We start from the raw sequence: 21,672 nt of genomic DNA, 5'->3' as shown, positions 1-21,672 counted from the left end.
CGCACACACGTACATACACACATACACACACACACACACACACACACACACATACTCATGTATGCAAACATAAACACACACACACACCACACACCACACACTTCACAAATGTGGCCAAGAGCAGCAAGACACCCCTTCCGACACACATGAACACATGTAGCATCCCACATCACATTTGAAACCTAAATGTACACATGCACGCGCAAACACACACAGATACACTCACACACACCAGCGACCATAGGGCAGCTCACATAGCCCACTCCAACAAGACCTTGCTAATCTTGTCCCATTTGTGAGGACACTCTCCCCTATAGGATACCTGCAAACATGGTACCACACACTATAGCACGGGCATGTTGGATTCAGACCCCAGTATTTCCTCATAAATAGTTGCCTAAATATACCATATTCTGGTATTTCTGGTGTAGACTGCGAAAGTGATAGGCCTTTTATTTAGGAGGAAAAAAAAATGTTTAGGTTTACTATAGACTATTTCGAAAACTATCATCTTGGATAGATTTGATTCATACTGCCACCTGGAGGAGAAATTTAAAATAATGTTTTATTTATTTATTTGATAATTCAATTAACTGTAAGCGATAAATACATTATATTCAATGCTTACTATAACCCCATATAAGGGAAAGATTAAAATAACAACATTTAGAAAACTTTGGACAACATGACAGTTAATGGTCCACCAGCACACGTGCCATACCAAACCTTTGCCACTAGGTGGAGCTCTTCTTTCAAATGTTGTCTTGATGTAGGCATATTTAACATCGTTTATTACAATGCTTATGCTTTTATTACAACCGTTTCAACATGTCTATGCAATTAAAATGTAAAGTATTTCATAAATATTCCTAATTAATTTTCTAATTATTTAATGCATAGTTATTCTTTACTACTTAGCAGTTGCAACTCATCGGTTGCAACAATGCATTAATGACTTTGGTTGTGGCGGTAAACGAGACTTTTTATCTTATCAGCCTGAAACTAAGATTTGTCTTTATTTTTTTCTTGCTCAGAAGAAATATTTAGGGTCGCTCAAAATGTTGTAACGGCTGCTCTTAACCTTTAGAGGGCAACAACGTCCCAAATACCAGATGTTATTAGTAATTTCTAGTGGAAGGTCTACCGATTTTCCATTTCCCTACGTATCACAGTACGTTGTTTGTTTAAGCCATGGAGTTCCCCAAATAAATGTCAGGTTTCCCCTCTGGCCTTCTATATTGATCTAATGATTGTCTCGATGGCCTTTGACATACTTAATTTTCGACGGAGACGAAAGTTACAGGTCTAGGCGTTCCTCACAGCTGTGGATATTTTCATTTATTATATTGAATACAATTGTACATTCTTTGAAAATGCGCAATGCAATAAATGCAAGAGGATTAGGAATAGGTCTATGACAGTACTTATTTAAAACGATATGTATATAATGTAAATGTATAAATATAGATATAAATATTCGTATCAGGACATCATTATTTGTCAATTAAATAGTCAGCCTGCATATTATTATTGTCTGTTTTGTTTTCCTATGGAAAAACATGCAATGGAAAAACACGTTTGTTTTACCCTAAAAAGCCCCCAAAATAGAGAAGTTTGTGAAATGCTGGTAATAAAAACGTTTCCACCATAAGCCACAGTGGAAATAATCATCAGAGCTCAGTTCTGTCTCCAAGGAAGAATTCATAGTGATCAAACAACTGATTTCGGTTAAAAAGCTTTTGGTACATTTTCATGAAAATGGCATTGATCTATGAATTTCATTGGACACAAACACAATCTTTTATGGCTCATTTATTGAATAGGAATATTTGGAGAATCCAACATTAAACATTCTCTGTGCTTTCTATGTAAAAAAAACAAAACAAGTAAGTACTAGTTTCATCTATAAAGATGTACAAAAATTGCAACATTCCAATGCATCCCAATTTGCATAGCAAATACTATCTTAGCTTCAAACCATTCCATAGGAATGAACATGATAGGCCATAGAACATAATATGACAGGGTTGAATAATAAAAGCTACTTAAGCTGAGAGAACTGTTATAAAATATACAGCCATATCATTAAGATACTATAGGGAAACTTTAAAACTACCATATATTATCAACAACTGTTTTGCCGTTGTACTTCGACTTAAAAGTTAACGTCGAACAATTCAATGTCATTGCAATAGTCCAATTCCATGCCTTGTCTTTGACAGCCTTCCTCATAATTCACCATAGTTGTTGGTAGACGCCCTCCGAGGTGTGAAACAGGGAAGTCAGGTTAGCTTGCGCTAATGGTGATTAGCGGATAGCCGTTGTATTGACTCAGCATTGATCCTCCGGGGCTAAGCTAATAATCTGCGGCAGGGGGCCCCTTGACGATCTTGTAGTACTCGGCCATGGCCCCTAGGTCTCCGTAGAGGGAGTTCCTCCTCATGTGGCCGGAGTCTTCAGAGCACAGAGATGACCCTGTGAGACGGGGAGGAGACACGTTGAAGTAAACAAACAAGGAGAGAGGCGGCGCCATAAATAAATAAAGCTGATCATTATACACACGATGGGAGGACGCATTTGACCAAAAGCGGGGAGCTTTTAAGGTTAAAATGTCGTTACGCTTCCAGCCAGGAGACACAGAGGCATCAAACGCTTTGAATCAACCATCCGCCCACCACACTCAACACACACAACTGACCCACACCACCACCACCACCAACCTCACCGCCACCCCCCACTTCCCCTTGTTAGTTAGTTAGTTAGTTAGTTAGGGTTTATATCACAGGGACAGATACAACTCATGTGGATTGTGCACAAACCAGCAGAAAGCCTCATAGCAGATGGCTTATTTCCAATGCCCGTCCATAGAGGGGGCCTTTAAAATAACATACATAAAAATATACACGGAGCAGCCTATCCATTCATCCATCCCTCTGTTCTGCCATTCATTCATCTGCACGTCTATTGTCCCCTCACCCAGGAGGGTGTCGCTGTGCTGGCTGTGCTGCCGGTGCATGAGCTGGTGGGCCTCCTCCATGGCCGAGTCCAGGCTCCAGCAGCGGGGCTGGTCCTCCCTGGGGGGGTGCAGCGCCTCGTGGGTCAGCAACTCCGGGGCCGAGGCGCGCAGGGTGGGGTTCCTCTCCATCGCACGGCCCAGGAAGGAGCGCATGGCCGGGCTGCAGTCCTCCGCCACGTCCTCCATGGGCGGAGCCAGCTTGTGGATCTGGGGGTGTGAGGAGGGGTTTGTTGTGTTATAGGGAGGGTCTCGACTCAGGACTGGAGAGGGGAGGGGAGGGCAGTGGTTAAGAGCGAGTTGAAGAAGCTACAGCAAGCAGGACTGAAAAACCTCCAAGCAAAGAAAATAAGATTTCCCAGAATGCATTGCTTATCATCCTATTTTATTTGATTATATTATTTAATCTCAAAAGGACATTATGGAACCATGCTCGTTCACGTCTGTACATGGTGTATGTGCGTACTGTATCGCGGTTTACCGTTTTTAAAATTAAAAGGAACCAGCTTGAGGGGAAACAGACACATTGGTTTCATGTGGAAGTGAGCTGCTCTTTCAATCGCAATTCAGATAAGAGCGATAAAGCAGAAACATAGAGTGTCTTAACATTAATGACCCGTGTCATGGAAATCACAAAGCAGAACGGGAAGTTGTGAGGCTGTGTGACAAGCAGTGGCACCGTGTGCTGCAAGCTCACACTCTATCCTGCTAATCTCGGCTGGAAGGGGAAAATGCGCTCATGGAAAATGTACCTGGCTGTTATTGTTAGATTGATGAATGAAAAAGGAAAAAAATACAGAAAATACATGTTGAACATAGCAAAAAAAGAAAAGGGGAAATCCTAAAATAATATTACTGTAAAAAGCTGAATGAAGATGCATGGTAAAGGGTACAAGTTAGAGTGACCAAAAGGTCAATACTGTTTAATGCAAATCACAGAAAAACGAATAATAAAGACGGCAAAATTACCTGCCACACTTCCAGCCCATAAACAAGTATTTTTGGTTGTTGAAATATTAAGTGTATGCTTGCCCTGTAAAAAAAACTAACCAATTAGGACTCTAATCCTTAGTTGACAAAACTGTCAATTAACGAATCAGCTGCCACAGGTCTTAGCAGGCGTTGTGTGCAGGCAGCAGCCCGGCGTGTGTACTCACAATGTAAAGGTAGGAGGGGTAGGCCGTGCGGGGGAACCTGGTGGCCCAGGGCGGGCTGCCCGTCTGCATGTGTATGATGGTGGTGCCCAGGCTGTAGATGTCGATCTTGGTGTCGTGGCCGCGACACAGCACCACCTCTGGGCTCATGTACATCTGGAAGAGGTGGAGGAGGGGTGGGGGTGGAGTGTGTTATTGAAGTACTTGAAAGAAGTGAAAAGATAATGATCAAAGAAAAGAAAGATACTCAGATTGATGTGTTTTATTAGGTAGACTAGATTAGATAGATGATTCATCAAATTGTTCGTGGGAAAAAGAGGGCCTGAAGATTTATTTATTCTTTTAAGTGCAAAAGAGCAGTATTGTTCCAACACTGGAAACTCCAGCCTCTTCTGTCAATATTGGACGTGCAGTCTCTCTCTCATTCTATCTCTCTCTTTCCCGTTTACCCTGGGGGTTTCCACCGGCCCAGCCAAGGCATGTGTGTATGTGTGTGTGTGTGTGTGTGTGTGTGTGTGTGTGTGTGTGTGTGTGTGTGTGTGTGTGTGTGTGTGTGTGTGTGTGTGTGTGTGTGTGTGTGTGTGTGTGTGTGTGTGTGTGTGTGTGTGTGTGTGTGTGCACAGAGTTAGGCTAGTTAGTAAGAAAGGCCCATTTTGAAGTCCTTGTAATTTTGGTATATTTTCAGGAGGTACACTGGGAGACATGAAAAAGCACGTTGGAAATTCACTATCTAGGACAACTGAAGCAGAAATGAAACACAAAATCTCAAATGTATTCTTGTAAATCTTGAGTCTTGCGTAAGTCATTCCGTTTCCCAGTGATATAAATCAAAATGTGCTGACGATGTTGCCAACCAAAAGATGTGAACGTTTGAAAGTAGGTGTGTGTGCATATGTGTGTGTGTCTTTGGGTGTGTGTGTGTGTGTGTGTGTCTGTTTGTTTAGTGTGCGTGTTGGTGTGTTTCTCACCTCGGTTCCTCTCAGGTCTCTGGGAGTGTACATCTCCTCAGTCATCTGCACTGTCAGGCCAAAGTCCACCAGTACCGCCTTGTCCGACATCAGAACTATGTTGCTCGCTTTAATTAGAAAGGAATGAACACATTATAGAACAACAAACAGTGTAAAACAAATGTCTGTTATAGGTTTGAGTTCAGAGAATGCAACAAAGTCAGAGTATTTGGAACTTGCATTTTCTAAGCGACTTCTTTAAAACTAGAAACCAAGTTCTGCAATATACCAACGATTCAGCCAACTCTCCAGTGAAACCCCAAAATGCCTTTGGATTCAATACAACAAGCTTATGACATTCAAGTACGATTTGGAAGAAAATATGAAGTCAGGATTCCTGGCAGCAGTGTTTGCTTCATTACTTCACCGCGGATGCCAAAATAATTGCATCTCTTGACTTTTCAGACAGGAAGGGCCGGGCGCCCACAGACGCACCACACCACAGAGCAGATACAAAATGGTCGCCCTCGCACAACAGTGCACTTGACTCTTAGTACCATGCATTTAACCCTTCCTCTTGGGGGAACCGACCGAGCACAAAGCTGGAATTTCCAGACATCCAACCCGGGTTTAAGGTCATGGATAGCTTAGTGAAGCCTTGAAAGGAATGCTTTGATCCCATGATGGGGATCTTTACTCGGACTAGCTGAGTTCATTCTGCCACAATATCTCATCACATAATTATCATCCTGTGTGCCAAGAATCTGTGCGGCAGTCACTAGTTGTGACCTAGATACTTGTGAACCCTCAGGTTCCTCCCCCTCAACGGTCTATTGCCCATACTTACACCAGGAATAGTGTCACGCCTCACAGTTATTAATCTTTTTGTTCTTCGCTGCCTTTTTTTGTCAGTTTGTCTGTGGTTGGGTTGTTGACTGATTCATCTGCTAGCCTAGCCCAAGAAGCTTCAAACTTCAAAACATTGCGGCAGCCAATTTCTTGAAATGTGTAAGCAAACGGACATCCCGGAACAGGAATCACTATATAAGGGCATTCAAGGGAAACCACCTGCCATGTGTTTTTGCTCATTATTTTCGGGGGCAGCGGCGGCTTACGTTTGATGTCGTGGTGGATGACTTTGTTGGCGTGGAGGTACTCCAGCCCCCGGAGGACCTGCCTGGTCACCCAGATGATCTCAAACTCCCTCATGGGCCCGCAGCTGTCCACCTTCTCCAGCACCGAGCCGCCCTCGCCCGCCTCCATGAAGAGGTGGAGCTTCTGGTCCCAGAGCAAGGCGCCGTACAGCTCCGCTATGTTCTCGTGGCGGAACTTGGCCTGGATCTCCACATCGGCCGCTCGGAAGTTCTCCATCGGAATCTATGGCCCGGGGAGGGAGGGGGATGGGGGGGAGGGGATGTTGGCGATGGTGAGGTGTGAACGTGGAATCCATTTTGACTCCCCCACACACACATATTATATGTTCTCAGATAGAAGAGAGTTGGAGACGAGACTGAATAACTAAGCGGAAGGACAGTTCAATCGCAACTTCAATGCATGCATATTGGTAATATGATATGCAACAAGTGAGATAATCCTACATGAGGAAAGGAAATCACGGTCTAACCGTCCCTTTTACACAAAAGGATCATCAGTTCAAAGACTTTTGCACACTCACAAGGATTGAAATAATAGTTTTTTTAAACGGCTCCTAACTTGGCAGAATATATGTTGTGCATTAGTCATGAGTTATTACCGGGAACACTAGAGCTCGGGGCTGACAGCTATGTCAAGAGAAGCTGCGTTATAGTGAGTCTCACGTTCTCTCTTTGCTCTCATGTCCTGACTGAATTCCGATCATTGCTTGGCAGGACTCACCAGTTTGCATGCCATTCTTTTTCGGGTCTTCGTGTCCTGTGCCAGATGGACTTTCCCAAAGGAGCCATTGGGCACAAGGCCAGTCCGGGGATTCTTATAAGTCAACTTCCAAGGAAACAGGACAAACTCTCTATTGATCTGATAACGGCCATTTTGAACAGCCATCTCTTTCTGTAAACATGCAAACACAAAACGAAAATTAAAAAAAACACGACATGCAAAACACAAATTACCAAGAAAAATCTGTTGACGAATTGGAGGGGAGCAAGCAATAAAACAAAGACAATTAGGACCTGTTTAAACAATGGCATTCGGGCTCTCACCTTGTTGAGCACGACTCCCATCTCCTCCGGCAGGTGCTGCCGTTCGGCCAGGGCCACATCCGAGACGAGGTTGATGAAGTCCAGCAGATCCGTCGCTTTCCCGTACTTGACTCCGCCGGCGCCTCCATCCACACCTTCCCCGCTCTCCTCCTCCGCCACTCCCCCCTCGCTGCAGCCCCCCGGCTCGCTCCCCGACTCCCCCGCCTCCTCGCTGTCATCCATCTCCTCGTTATCGCCTTCTTCGAACCCCGAGCCTTCCTTGCTCGGCTCCTCGGCCACTCCAACCTCGCTCTCGACCTGATAGAGGCTCTCCACCGCATCGATGATGTCTTCAATGTTCATGTGATTGAGTAGAAGTTCTATTCCGTCATCATATTTGTAGTCCATCTTCTTGTCCTCCTTGACCTGTGTTGGTACATTGGAGGTTGGTTTGTTATGTGATTAACGTGTGATTGTTGTTCTGGACTGGGACAACCTCACTAGAGCGGGGCAGAAATGCATACTGACACCAAAGCCTGTCAGTGGAGGATTATACAGAAGGGGAAGAGAGTCATCGTGAGCAAAACAGGGGGGGGGGGAGAGAGTGAGAGAGGATGAGAGAGAGAGAGAGAGAGAGAGAGAGAGAGAGAGAGAGAGAGAGAGAGAGAGAGAGAGAGAGAGAGAGAGAGAGAGAGAGAGAGAGAGAGAGAGAGAGAGAGAGAGAGAGAGAGAGAGAGATATGTGGGAGTGTACTAAGGTTATTTTTTCCAACAAGGAAGTTTTAACAGTATTCCGGGAAGCCCCTGGAAAGTTGTTACACAAATGACTATTGGTAAATGCAAAAAAACAAAAAATCATGCTGACTTTTACCACCTGCATGCTACATTTTTTTTTTACCAATTGTGCAGAAATATTGCAACATCCAGGCACCAGACATAAACAGAAAGAGAGAAAGACAGACAGATAAAAAAACAAACAGATAGTGGGACAGATGTTCAGACGAGTATTCCGTCATACCTGTGTCGATGTCACTGTGCTCCTTTCATGCATAGACACTCTCTGTGTTACAACAAGTCATAGCGCTGAGCCCTTACACCCTGTAGGACAGTGATCCGTCTGTGGAAACATATAGGCAGGACTGACGCAGAGGAAGTAAACAGGGGAGGTTTTGTGCTGTGAGGTGAAGCGTAGGTGTATACTTGTACTAGCCACATATCCCATTCGCCATGTAGCCTACGTCCACGGCTTTACGTAACGTTACGTTTCACTTTTACTTTCCACTTGGCTTTCATATCTGATAAAAAACCAAACCATACTTAAATCGAAAATGAGTTTTGGCTTTCTGGATTAAACTGTTCGTTTGCTCGGGTATGATGCTATTAAATACCAATAAATGCATTAAGACAATTACCATAGCATGTTGTCACAATTGATGGTGTCACTCACAACTTATGGTGTATTCATCATATTTATATAACTTGTGTTTTCTATTTTGGCTTCACGTACTGGCCGTAGAATACTCATACGCGCATGCGCAATTCATTGTTTAAAACAAGTATGGCGTCCTCCTTCAGGGTGTGTAGAATGCATATGAGGGGAACGGGCAGCCTTTTAAAGCGTATTCAAATTATTGATACGTGTCTACAGAGAAGAATTGTGACCAACGCGGTTGAACCGTCTAATGTGTTGAAGAATGAAGACAACGGTTGGTGATAAAGCTATATTCGTCAGCATCAAGATCCTTGCCGGGCTACATGCTAGCAAGCCTATTCATTTCACTGACAGGCTAAAGTCAGAGATTTATGTTCGCTGAATACCCACTGTGTGACATTATGTAACCATCACAATAAATAAACACAACAGTTTGGCGTTGCTTAAATATAACCATACGTCTACAAATCAGTTCAGTTGCTTGATTTGAAATGACGTCACCTTAGACTAGCTGTTACTCATGGTGTACAACCTAACTTATTTTGATCAGCTGTCAAGGTTAAATGTATTATTTATAACCCAATATCAAGTCAAAGAGCTGAGATGGGTCAACTATTTCTTGACCGATGCACAAACTCGGTCGGCACTGAGAAGTTTTATTGTGTCCAGGTGAACAGGAAGGATGGAAGGCATTTGATGCTATTCAGCTAGAGAGACAAGAACAGGCTGAGAGATCTGTCCTCATCAGCTGTCATTCCAAGACAAATGAGAAAAAGTTTCTCAAGTATTTATCAATACACGGGGACATCAAGAACAGTTTCTTTTATGAAAGCTATGTAAGTAATAAAGAAAAAAATTCAATAGTGTTTTGTCTTGTATCACACACACATTTCCATTACAATGACGGATCTGCACTTCACAATCTGCATTATCCCAGTTAAAAAGCACACACTGATCAATTATAAACACTGTTTTGAATCTGCAGGGCACATATGCAGTGGTGGAGTTTGCCAATCAGGAAAGCATCGCCTCTTTACATGAAGCGGTTAACCTCCCTGTGGTCAGCAATGAATCTGTGGTGCCTTTCAAGTCCAGACTGTTGTCACTGAGGAGCCTAGGGGCTGCAGTTGTGCCAAACAGTCAGACTGGCCCAAAGTGCAAACCACAGGCCACCATACCTCTCACCGAGCTCATCCAGAGACTGTCCAAAGAAGAGAGTGTAAGTTTTACCAAAGATGCGTTTCTAATGCTACACATGTTGCAAATAGTTGTATTACAAGGCTACAGTAGTAGATGGTCTCGTCTTATTGTCTAGTTTTGCCTTTAATATGTCCTAGTACTTGTCAGTAGTGGCTTTACTGTTTATATATTGTTTACGGTGAATGCTAATAATGCTACAACAGTTTCTTTCTACATGTCTGTTTTCTAATTTCAGTGCTTGAGCAATTTTGTGCTTAAAAATTATGCTTAAAATACTTAATGATTGTGTAAGTAAATGTTGTTGTCCATGAATATTTCCTTCTCAGATAGACCACCAGGTAACGTCTCTCATGAAAGCCTACCAGGTCACGGAGGAGAACACACGCCTGCGCTTCCTGGTCTGCTCCCTGCTGAAGGACATTGCTGCGGCCTATTTCCCAGAATGCAACGTCAGGCCCTTTGGTTCATCTGTGAACGGTTTTGGGAAGCTTGGCTGTGACCTGGACATGTTCTTGGACCTGGACGGTATCAGTGGGAGGAACGTTCCAATGGTACTACTCCCAAAAATCTCATTCTGTACTATTCCGACCGTTGTTGATAGGCCTGTCACTGGACTAGCTAGCCTCTTTAGTGGGAACAACTAATGCTATGTGGTAAAGCATCGCTGCTTTGGATAGAGGAGAAACTCTGTTTCTAACCCTGCTTTTCAATGTGAGTACTGTGGGGCAGTACTGATGTTTCTAGAGCTGAGGTTGTGTTTCGCCTCGTGCTTGCTAACTGTCCCATATTTGGGAGATGTGTACAATGAAATATTCTGCATTCATCATATTTTTCACGTCTTCACACCTTTCAAACTATATTAATGTTTTTCCGTAGAAACTGCATATTTTTTGTGGGAGTGAGAAAGAATGAAACAAAGATGGATGTGTGGCTCAAGAGGTAGAGCGAAAGATAGGCAAGCACTTGAAGTGACCACTGGTTAGAAAAGCGCTCTATAAATGCAGTCCATTGACCAATCTCATTTGCTGTACCAGCACATGTTGATGAGGCTGTTGCCACAGACACTCGATCACCTCGACATTCCATTGCCCATCATTAACCCAATTTGAGACAATAATGACTGTGCAGAAAAACTTTAGCTAAACCTCTTTAGTACACAAAATGGTGGACAGTAGAGGAGTTGTATTACTTGTATTACATCATTTTGAAGATACATTTATTGGAAGAAAGAGGCGTTGGTCACCTGGATTGGAAACGGGAACAACGGTCATGGGGTGTCTTTTGTAGACCCTTGCTCGTAATCAACGAAATTCTTTGAACCCAATTGACGTACTTCAACTTGTGATGCTGAGCCACAGCGGACCTTAGGTTGAACCCCGGTTGAATTCTGGGTCAAATAACGCGTGTTGACTCAACACCATGTATAGTAGTGCCTTGCTGGGAAAGTTGTTAGCTATAGTTTATTGAGGACTGTGATTTGGAGTTATTTGTTGACGTCTACCAAATTGCATGTGTATTCTGGCATGTGCATGTTTAAACGTAGAAGTTTATGTTTGGTGACGATTATCGAATCACCAAGCAGCAATGTTGATTAGGATTTTAGCCTCGTCAGTCGTTAGTTATGCTCGTCAATTTCCATTGAAGTAATTACATAAAACTGTCTGTGGGCTGAGGGGTGGGGGGGGGGGGGTGGTATTTATATGCTGCAAGAAGAAAGGCATTTGTAATCCTTTATTGAGACCCATTCTTGCACCCCAGAACAGAACCTAAAGCTATGTATTCTTATTCTCTGTGCTCAGCCAAAGGCAGGCCTGGTGCTGGAATACCAGATGAAGAGGTCCAACTCCGAGCGGGCCGTCACCCAGAGCATTCTCTCCGTGGTCGGGGAGTGCGTGGACCGCTTCGGGCCCGGCTGCGTGGGGGTCCAGAAGATCCTGAACGCCCGGTGCCCCCTGGTCCGGTTTTCCCACCAGCCCTCCAACTTTCAGTGTGACCTCACAGCCAACAACAGGTATGCCGTTAAAACCCACACGTTGACGCGTGCACCGAGCGTGCTCTGACGAACGAAACATTCAGCCTGTTGGGACGTGTCAAGCATTATCAGAGTTTGTGCTGACAAAACAAAGATTGGGAGAAGGGACTGTTGTGGAAACAGTCATGGATTTGATATGGCGGGTTAGGGTTAAGTTACAATATATAGTAGGGGGGGAAAGTAGTCTGAAGATGTCAGGGAAGCAAACAGGCAGTGTATGTAGATGCCATAAAAACATTCTTCACAATATATTTTAGGTTACTTGTATTTTTTTTAATTAGTGACTTTCTTTGAAATGAGGGATGACTATTTTTATTGGGCCAACATACAAATAAATGATGAAATGAATACAACGTTTGGTGATAAGGTTGGAGGAGCCTTCTTGCCAGATTCTTGTTATACCAGTGTTCTACTGAACTACACTTACCCTGGTTTAAATAGCCTATACACGACTGTAAATGAGCCCTTAAGAAATGATAATGTTGGATACGTATTGATACATGGACCCATAAACTATGAATGTAAAGTCTGACCTAACAGACGTTTAGGTTGGGTAGTTTAGATAATGAGGCGTATTGAAGAGAAGGCTCATTGTGGTTCTAATGAGACACAGGAGAGTCAGTGAAGCAAATCTGAAAAATAAAGTGTGTGAGGTCCTAATAACTGCTTTATATAAATGTGTCGGATATTACTGAAGCAATTAAATCTGACTATAGCAAGACAGGAAACTGAACAGTAAAGAAGACGATGTGACAACACGTGTTGATACAAATGTTAATTTACGTGACACCTTTTAATTAGGTTATGGAAGGAAACTATCTCTGGCTGCAAGGGTCATTTATAAAAATACTTATGGGTTAACGCAAGGTTATAACATAACCTTGCATAACCTCAAGGTCATTTCACAAAGAGCAGTGTGAGCTGGCACAGAAATGTGCAAGTTTTGTGTTGACCTGCTACCACAGTAGTGGTGCAATTACCACGAAACAGAAACCGCAGTGGGCAGGAAATGCTTTGCAAGCTCTTGCTCAGCGAGACTCAGCAGGGGAGGAGGAGACAGGACACCGGGTGTTGTTTGCGTTTCACTTCCCGTATCCGGCCTGTGGTAAAAGCGTGTTCCCTGCGCTCGTGTCCGTGTGCGGCCACGTGGACGCGCACGCACACAAGAGCACGTAGTCACGTACACCTGCTAACGTTTAGAAAAAGACTCGGGGAGGAAGTGGATCAGCCACCCACTGTTGTTCTTTTCTCCTCAAAGAGAAGCATATCAGTTGCAGAAGCGGAAAATTGAGGCTTATTCTGACCTCCAGGTCAGATCGATTGAGAGACGGTTGATAGTCCCCTGCTGTTTGTTTCCACCAGAGCCACGTAGGGCCTCGCTCTGCTGCTGAAAGGGGTTCCCTCTCTCTTTATCTTGTTTGTCATAGTTTCACTGACCTTTGGGCCATGTCATGGCATTTATATTCTAGTTCCTCCTCTCAGCATCAGGCCAAACAGACATTTAAGGCGCAGGGAATATTTGTTTTCTTTTTATCTGCACCAATAATTAGTAGGAAATCGATTTTCTGTTTAAATACACAAAGAGGTAAATTCCCCGTGTTGTTAAGCAGAGGAGTGGTTGAGAAAGGGGAGGGGAAAAGCTAATGAAAAGCTGTTCTTCAATAAGTTATGTTATATATAATATCTGACGTTGAGCATCATATCTTTTCAGCAAGGGCCACATTATTTTTTAACTGAGATTAAAGGGTGTTTTCAGAGAGTTTTCTTACAAACTGAGCATCTTTTAAATGTGTTCAGAAAACGGGGCCGAACAGCATGATGCCACTCCGAGCCTCCGGTCGGTTGGCCCAGGGCGAAACATGCCAAACACTGACGTATGCCTGCTGTGCCACGAGAGACATTCCCTACCACGGTTCACCACATGACGCTTGGCTGCATCCTTACAAACCATTTAAACCATTTTCACATGCCGCTCCATGTACCGAAGCAAGCACTTTATCCAAATCCCATAGGGCTCTTGTGGTCAAACACCCGAAACACCGGACCCTTTAAAAAGGGCAGTGAAACCCTAGCGTACGGACCCTCAGAACGCAGACATCACATCCAGCTCCCGACTCCAGCACACCAGCATGCACGGCAAACCTGTTTGACGTCCTACTAAAACATCAGGGTGTCATCCCTCTTGCTCCCACAGGGTGGCGATGAAGACCTCTGAGCTGCTGTACCTGTACGGCTGCCTGGACGGGCGTGTGCGGGGCCTGGTGTTTGCCGTGCGCTGCTGGGCCCGGGTGCACAGCGTCACCAGCAGCATCCCCGGCGCCTGGATCAGCAACTTCTCCCTCACCGTCATGGTGCTGTTCTACCTGCAGCGCAGAGCCGCGCCCCTCATCCCCACCCTGGACCACCTCCGCAGCCTGGCAGGTAGGGAGGCTAGCCGCCGCCGCCGCCGCCGCTTTGAACAGTTTTGGATGTCGTTGTTTTTTTATCTGGTATTGATAGTAATAAATACATTTTATTTACAGTGCCCTTTTCATCCGAAGATCTCTAAGGGCTACGGGTAAAAAAACAACAAAGAGAAACAAAAACGGTGGCATTTTGGGGAAAGGAAATAAAAACAAGATAAGTCGTTTTGTTAGAAACAAGAAGGTTTAAAAAAAACATCTAAGAGGAGGAACCAAAAGTTTTGCTTCAAAGAAATGACTTAATGGGATATATTTCTTGAAATAATGCTAATTAATTCATTTGGGTTTTATATGAATGTAGGGAATCTATCCAAAAAGGTCTTCATTCCCATTTTTATATCTTAAAAGAACGAACACTGAAGCCAACCGATTAACAAGTAGTTAAGTTTGCATCTTGTCTTAATCGTATTTAGATTGTGAAAAAAAACCTCTGCAATAACTGTTTTAATGTCACATCGCCCGGCACCACTCATATGTTAAAGTCAGATCTATCCTCAAGCAATTTCAATTTTAAGTGTCATTGGGACATGCAAGCACATAATAAATTCGGGCTTAATGCCCAAAGAGATGTTTCATTACTGGGGAAACTCTCTCAAAATATATGATGCCTGCTCATTGTTATGTATATATTTATGACTCTTGTCTAAAATTGGCTACACACTCATAATTCTCCCAAATGGCAGCCTTTAAATCTTTAGCTGAGGTTAGGGCTACGGCAGCACTCGGATACTTCATTTACTGTGTGCCCTGGAGTGACTGTTCATTGGAATGGTTGCAACAGCAATAAACGGCCAATGACCAGCGAGATGGGATGTTGAATGGGCAAGGTCATGTGCGGGGTCCATTCATAATTCCTCGAGGGAGTTCGGGCCTTGAAGCCCCTCGTTGCCGTGCCTGCTATTAATGTTATGAAAGGAGAAAAAAGGACAAAATACATTGTAATTAACGGGGTTTGCGTTGCGGTAATTGTTTCTTGGGACCACACTGCCTCTGTTGAGTCGGCACTGCCTTTATTAGGTTCCCCGCACTCTGAAGCTCCCTCGCTCGCTCTCCCTCTCTCCCTCTCTCGCTCTCGCTCTCGCTCTCGCTCTCGCTCTCGCTCTCTCTCTCGCTCTCTCTCTCCCTCTCCCTCTTGCTCGCTCTCTCTCTCTCACTCTCACCCACTGTGTCACCTTGGCCACCTGATAATTGCCTTTCCAAAAGCAATTCATCCTATCTCCTGCAGCCCCACACACACTCACACGCACCCCACCCCCACCCCACCCCCACCCCTCCTCATCTCCCCCCCGCTCCCCCTTCCCCAGCCTCGGCACAGACCCCAGCACACCCGGTACTAACGACACAATAAAAAGCCCCCCCGCGCAGAGGGACCACTCATAAAGGCACGTGCACGTGCACAAAGGCCCACCTCATGACCAGGCACTTTTTTTTTTGTTAAACAATCCCGTGTTAACCCACCATGTCGGGGAGGGGGTGCAAAGAGACGGGACGCATTGCAGGGCTTTGATGTACAACCCCAGCAGGCGCCCCCAATAAATGACAAAAAACAGTCATCTTTTTTTTCTTCATCACTTACTTTTTTTTCTCATCTCTTGTTACTCTCCCTCCCTCCCTCCCTCCCTCCCTCCCTCCCTCCCTCCCTCCCTCCCTCCCTCCCTCCCTCCCTCCCTGGTCCCCATGTTCCCTCCACGGTTGAGTTGACACCATCTGTCGGCATCTTGTTTATGGGGAACGCAGCCGCCGCGTAACAGGCAGTCATTTACCTTCTTCCCCCCCCCCCCCTCCTGCTCTCATTGTTCTCCACAAGGCCCTGCGGACAAGAGCGTGATTGAGGGCAACGACTGCACGTTTGTCAGCGACCTCAGCAAGATCCAGCCCCAGGACAACACAGAGACGCTGGGTGAGACGACGTTGGCACAGCGGTGCTCTCACTGCCACATCCAGGTTCACTTTTTGTGTGTCACGCGCATTGACACACTTTTTTCTTCGTCTTTTTTCTTTTTTCAGAGCAACTTTTGTGTGGGTTCTTTCACTTCTACAGCACGTTTCCGTTTGCCAGGAAGTCCATCAATATCCGAAAGGTAAGATCTTTTTGAAAATTGTCATTCAAGGGGACTTATGGATGTGGTTTGGGTGTCGTGCACACATGGCCGGCTCTCCTATCCGACAGAGGAGTTTCTAGTCGGGGGGGGGGGGTGGCAAGAGGCCGTTTCTGTATCAGCTCCGGTAGCCTTGTGTCTACGGAGGTCACAGTGGCTACAGCACAAGTTGTCACTCCAAGACTGTGGGAGAGTTCCCTTCCGGAGAGTCGATTGGGTTTCCCTACCTTCCCTCCCCCGCCACTGGGCGGGTCTCCAGCCGAGCAGATCTGCAGTTGATTTCAGCAGTGTTGTGGTGAATGACGTCTACCCAGCCGGATCACAGCGTTTGGCCTGTCATGGGTGATGGATGCTGGCAGGCCCCGGCGCCCCAGTGTCCCACCATCACTCCTGGAAGCTCTTTGCTTGGAAGACGATGACAAACTGACAGAGTCGAAGGGAGGCTACTTGTTGATCGAGAACCTTCCATGGTTTTGGATTTGCATTGTATTTTCAGACACACACGCTTGCATATGGAGAGAGAGGGCGAGAGAGAGAGGGCGAGAGAGAGAGGGCGAGAGAGAGAGGGCGAGAGAGAGAGGGCGAGAGAGCGAGGGCGAGAGAGAGAGGGCGAGAGAGCGAGGGCGAGAGAGCGAGGGCGAGAGAGAGAGAGAGAGAGAGAGAGAGAGACTGGGAGAGAGAGAGAGAGAGAGAGAGAGAGAGAGAGAGAGCATGACTGAGGGCATGACTGAGGGCATGACTGAGGGCATGAGTGAGAGAGAGAGAGCATGACTGAGGGCATGAGTGAGAGAGAGAGAGCGAGCGAGCGCATGAGTGAGAGAGAGCGAGCGAGCGCATGAGTGAGAGAGAGTGAGAGCATGAGTGAGAGAGAGCGAGCGAGCGCATGAGTGAGAGAGAGTGAGAGCATGAGTGAGAGAGAGAGCATGAGTGAGTGAGAGCATGAGTGAGAGAGCGTATGAAACTGTATAACCAGTCCAGGGTTGAAGAGGACGCCTCAGGTCAGGTGCACTCTGGCCGTGACCCTAGGCTCCCAGCGGTGAAGAAAAGGGCCATAAATCTGCTAAACGGTGCTACAATTCTCCTGTCTGCCTATGAGCGATGGCTTTATGATGCAGTCTTATAACACCCGGTGCAGCGACATCCTCTCCCCTTGTAATCCATCCATCTCATTTCATGCCTGGGTTTAAGCAGGCTTTAGGTATTACAGGTATCCCATCCCAAGGAGCCCAGGAGTTTCATTCAACATTCGGATTTGTAGCAATAATGCTGTTAATATCTTCAAATGTGTTTTAAATCCAATATCAAATGGTATTCCTGCTTTTATATCTTTTTTTTTTCTGGTATTCCCTGTGTCAACCTTTACTGAATTATTATTTTTCTCAGACACAAGCGTTTTTATATTTTATCTTGCGAGAGGAATGTTACATAAGACATGAGTTTCTGCCTCTGATTGCCAGTGCTGACCTGCAGGCTTGCTCCTCAAAGTGTGTGTGCGTGTGTGAGTGTGTGTGTGTGCGCACGCCTGTGTGTAACAACGCTTTTGTGTGTGTGTGTGTGTGTGTGTGTGTGTTAGAGAGCGCTTATGTGTCTTGAGAGAGTGCTCATGTGTGAGAGAGCGCTTGTGTGTGTGAGAGAGCGCCTGTTTTCTGTGCATGTGTGTGAGGGAGCGCTTGCGCCCGCTTGTGCATGTATGCGTGTGAGCGTGTGCACAAAAACTCTTTCCCATCTGTTAGCCTGGGGTGTAATGTACTTTTCTGGCATAGGTGCCCCAGATCTCACTGCAAAAGTCCTGACGGCATGACCAATCAGAAGGATAGATGGGGGCAGCACGTGGTGCCCATGCATGAAGGAGACATTCGCAGGGTCTGCAGACATTGATCATGCAGAATATTTCCCTGCGATCAAGATCTGATGCCTGCATCAGACATCAGCTGTGTCCAGCATGTCGGATTTGAAAGAAATCCATCTGGGCCGTTTGAAACGTCTGTGAACGGGGAATATGTAATTCATGTCAATACTTAAAATGCCTTGGAAATGAAAAATGTGGAATTAATGTAAATGTTTTACCGCCTCAAACCACTGCTCTAGACGGTCTACTGAGTGTATACTGTTGAGTTCAAACTAGGGTCTGATTGATTTCTTCTTTGTACTTTCTGTTCAGACGTCACCGCCGCGTCCCTTGCACGCGCGTTTGCCTCCGTGCGTGTTGCTAACGGTTACCCCCCCACCCCCCTCCCCCCCCTCCCCACCCTCCTTGTCTCCAGGGCAAGGAGCAGACCAAACCCGAGGTGGTGCCCCTGCACATCCAGAACCCCTTCGAGGTGTCGCTCAACGTCAGCAAGAACGTCAACGCCGCCCAGCTGGAGCGCTTTGTGGCGCTGTGCCAGGAGGGCGCATGGCAGCTGGAGCAGAGCGCCACGCTGACGCGCGGCACCGGCCACGCCCCTTCGCCGTGGGGGCTGGCGGCGCTCCTCGTCCCCGCCGCCGGGACCCCAGGGATCAAAGGTCGCAAGAAGAGGAAGCGGGAGCCGGCCAGCGAGAGGATCAAGAGCCTGTTGGAGTCGCTGAAGAACAAGATGTAGAGGCCGGCGTGTGTGGGAGGACTTGTTCCAGAGACCTTTCCTGTCCCCGTGCTTCGAGGAGGAGGTGGGGAGAGGCTGTTGTCCCTCGATACGTGATCATTCAACACCACCGACACTGGGATGTATGGTTTTGAATGGGCTGCAATTTCACATGTGAACACCAGAGGGGGTTGCAGTGCCCTGTTTGGGCATGCATGCATAGTTCCAGGCATGGGGAGGGATGTTTCACACATCACCGAAGCCCCCCCTCTGTTTAAGCCTCACTCCGGACTGAGGAAACTATTTGCTTATTATAGAGCAAAGAATACGCCTCTTGTTGTGTTGATCTTGTTTGTCTCTAACCTTTTGTACAGAGATATTATGGCAGCCACCCAATCTTGATCTTTTGCACAAATACAATCATGATTGTGTGTATTTGTTGTCACGTAGTGGTTTTATTGTGGTGGATCCCATTGCAAAGTCCCTCTTGCCCGAGCATCCCAAAAAAAAAGAAGATTTGTTAGAAAGATTTATTTTGTTGTTCGATTACACAACATTGGTGTGAGGGGAAAGCAACACGTCGGTTTAGTCTCTTGCTACATCTGGATTACGGTTTGCAGCCGTCTACCATGACGTAGCACGGCTGGCACGCATTACTCAAGTGTTGTATTGGAGTTCAGAGCCCGTTTAGCCGGTCACTCAATCCCCAGGAACACAGTGAGCCGGCAGGGCTGCGGCGGAGCGGAGTGCAGTCTGTAGAAAGCGCTGACCTCCCTCCTTCAGAACGCTACTGGTTAAGCCGACGTTGTCGAGTAAGTGAAAAAAAAATAAAAATACTTATTCTATTTCGGTCCACTGTCTGGCTCCGAGACGGCGACGCGTCAGTGAGCCGGGACACGACGCCTCTGCCCACGGCCCGAGGAACGCTTCGGCCACCAGCCATCAGTTTGATAGCCCGGGCCGGTTAGCCTGGGAGTTCTCAGTCCAGTGCCACTATCTATGAGTGACTGACAGTATGTGGGTCGATGTATCCACAAACTGGCCCAATGGTCCTTTATCACAGAGCTGTAATGGTATGGGTGAAAACAGGTGTCGCTGATTATGGTTATTATGGCTCTCCAGACGTGCCAGGGTCCATAAATTGTGTCATGAGATACACCGGTGATCACCCCCTACTGTTACACCTCTGTCACAAACGCCTGTGATGTGTGTGTGTGTGTGTGTGTGGGATGGAGAGTGTCGCCCGCAGCTGTTTTTCCACTCAAGGGTCAGAGGAGGAGAAGGGAGGGGTAGTAGAATAGTCTTTAAAAGACCTCTCCTCTTCCCATCTGCCTTGGGGGCCTGAAGTGGGACAGAGAGGGAGAGCGCTTCCATCAGTATCCTACAAAAACACCCACACCGCTTTGTTTTTGAACTCCATGTGTGTGTTCCTCACGCAAAGAGCCAACATTCCTCCTCCAATCTTCATATTCATGTGCTTCTCTGTACTCTGAAGTGTGCTGTTCAGAACTGGGTGCCTTGTTAGTTTCCATGATAGTTTTATAAAAAGAAAAAAAATGTTTATTGCCGTTGCCGGGTGTGGTCCAGTGCCTCAGCCAAACGGTTATGAAATCCGGCGTTATGGGGAAATCGACACCTGCTGTGGATTTCTACAAAACATGGCGGTTGAACATAGTGCGGAGGCCTTCCCCAAAAATATATACACAAACATCGATTGCTTTAGAGGGAGTATCTTGGTGTCAGCGCAATGCGACGCCTTTCATTATGTATATCCGGGCGTCGTACTACCTCCCTTAATGGTATTGACCTCTCCCTTGCATTGGTTGAAGTGTTTATGGGGTCCTCGCCTATGGAACCGATAGAACTCGCGGCTACCTACCTTGCGCTGTCAAGGTTATGCCGCTCCCGCCGTGGCAGCAGCTGAACCCGGGCGGTGTGGAGGAGGAGGAGGTTTTATGGCGAGGTGTCCGCGGCGTGATGGAGCACTTACTCTGAAAGAGGGACCAGGGGTGTGTTTGTCTACCCGTTCACCAGTGGCCCTCATCTCCGTGTCTTCAGGCGGCACACCGTGGGCTCTGATTTATTAGGCAAATTTGGCATCCCAAAAAAAGACATAGAAGAAGAGGGAGAAAGAGGGAGCGTGAAGATGGATTGGCTCTCTCTCCGGGGGGGGGGGGGGGTTCACTGGGCCGTGGCGACTGCGGTTCAGAGTTGATGTTGCTGCTATTACTTGGGCCCCCGAAGTTCCATCAGAGCCTTACCGGAATTTGAAATAGGTGACCCTAGGGTTTCAAAAAACAAGCGGGAAGAATTCGAGGCAGTGGGGTCTTGGTAGCCTAGAAAATAGTGTGCAGTTGAATTCCTTTTCTGTTTAGTTTTTATTCTATTTCTTTTTTTTTGTTATCCATAGCCTGGAAGTGTTCAACAACCTGCTCATGGCTCAGGGGTGCCATTCACTGAAATCGCCCCATTCCCATTTGCCTCGGAAAAAACTAAACATCACACACGTTAGCGTGCACTTCAGCGAGTAGCGCAGCACTGAGGAGCCGTCGGCTTCCACCCCCCCCCCCCCCCCCCCCCCCCCCCCCCCACGTGC

General features: G+C 46.4%; 2 protein-coding genes across 3 annotated transcripts; one reads left to right on the top strand and one right to left on the bottom strand.

Annotated features, from left to right (window-relative positions):
- Window positions 1-1,323: 1,323 nt before the first annotated feature.
- Window positions 1,324-8,407, bottom strand: map3k8 (mitogen-activated protein kinase kinase kinase 8). Its single transcript, XM_060044753.1, has 8 exons — window positions 8,309-8,407; window positions 7,313-7,717; window positions 6,990-7,160; window positions 6,230-6,491; window positions 5,136-5,242; window positions 4,171-4,323; window positions 2,977-3,223; window positions 1,324-2,475 (listed from the first exon to the last, which is right to left on the bottom strand). The coding sequence occupies exons 1-8, from the start codon at window positions 8,339-8,341 to the stop codon at window positions 2,357-2,359; spliced, it is 1,497 nt and encodes a 498-aa protein (XP_059900736.1). The 5' UTR covers window positions 8,342-8,407; the 3' UTR covers window positions 1,324-2,356.
- On the top strand, window positions 8,402-19,511 carry mtpap (mitochondrial poly(A) polymerase). 2 transcript variants are annotated; one of them, XM_060044750.1, is made up of 9 exons: window positions 8,402-8,996; window positions 9,392-9,558; window positions 9,708-9,941; window positions 10,249-10,473; window positions 11,722-11,933; window positions 14,149-14,375; window positions 16,224-16,316; window positions 16,424-16,497; window positions 18,780-19,511. In XM_060044750.1, exons 1-9 carry the CDS (start codon window positions 8,822-8,824, stop codon window positions 19,095-19,097), a joined length of 1,725 nt encoding a protein of 574 aa, XP_059900733.1. In that variant the 5' UTR covers window positions 8,402-8,821; the 3' UTR covers window positions 19,098-19,511. The 2 variants fall into 2 exon arrangements, with proteins under 2 accessions (XP_059900733.1, XP_059900734.1); XM_060044751.1 differs by lacking the exon at window positions 9,392-9,558 and having other exon boundaries at window positions 8,842-8,996.
- Window positions 19,512-21,672: the final 2,161 nt, after the last annotated feature.

The sequence above is a fragment of the Gadus macrocephalus genome, chromosome 23 (genome assembly GCF_031168955.1).
Source record: "Gadus macrocephalus chromosome 23, ASM3116895v1".
Classification (NCBI taxonomy): domain Eukaryota; kingdom Metazoa; phylum Chordata; class Actinopteri; order Gadiformes; family Gadidae; genus Gadus; species Gadus macrocephalus.
Note: the sequence above shows the minus strand (reverse complement) of the source record. Positions and strands in the feature narration are given on the sequence as shown.

Bases quoted from the DNA above. Each gene is read 5' to 3' on its own strand.
- map3k8 (XM_060044753.1), bottom strand. From the start codon at position 8,341: ATGCATGAAAGGAGCACAGTGACATCGACACAG. The intron at 5,243-6,229 runs GTAAGCCGCCGC...TTCTAATTAAAG, and splicing joins CATCCACCACGACATCAAAC to CGAGCAACATAGTTCTGATG. The intron at 2,476-2,976 runs GTGAGGGGACAA...CCCGTCTCACAG, and splicing joins GCACAGCGACACCCTCCTGG to GGTCATCTCTGTGCTCTGAA.
- mtpap (XM_060044750.1), top strand. From the start codon at position 8,822: ATGCGCAATTCATTGTTTAAAACAAGTATGGCGTCCTCCTTCAGGGTG. The intron at 11,934-14,148 runs GTATGCCGTTAA...TTGCTCCCACAG, and splicing joins GACCTCACAGCCAACAACAG to GGTGGCGATGAAGACCTCTG. The intron at 16,498-18,779 runs GTAAGATCTTTT...CCTTGTCTCCAG, and splicing joins AGTCCATCAATATCCGAAAG to GGCAAGGAGCAGACCAAACC.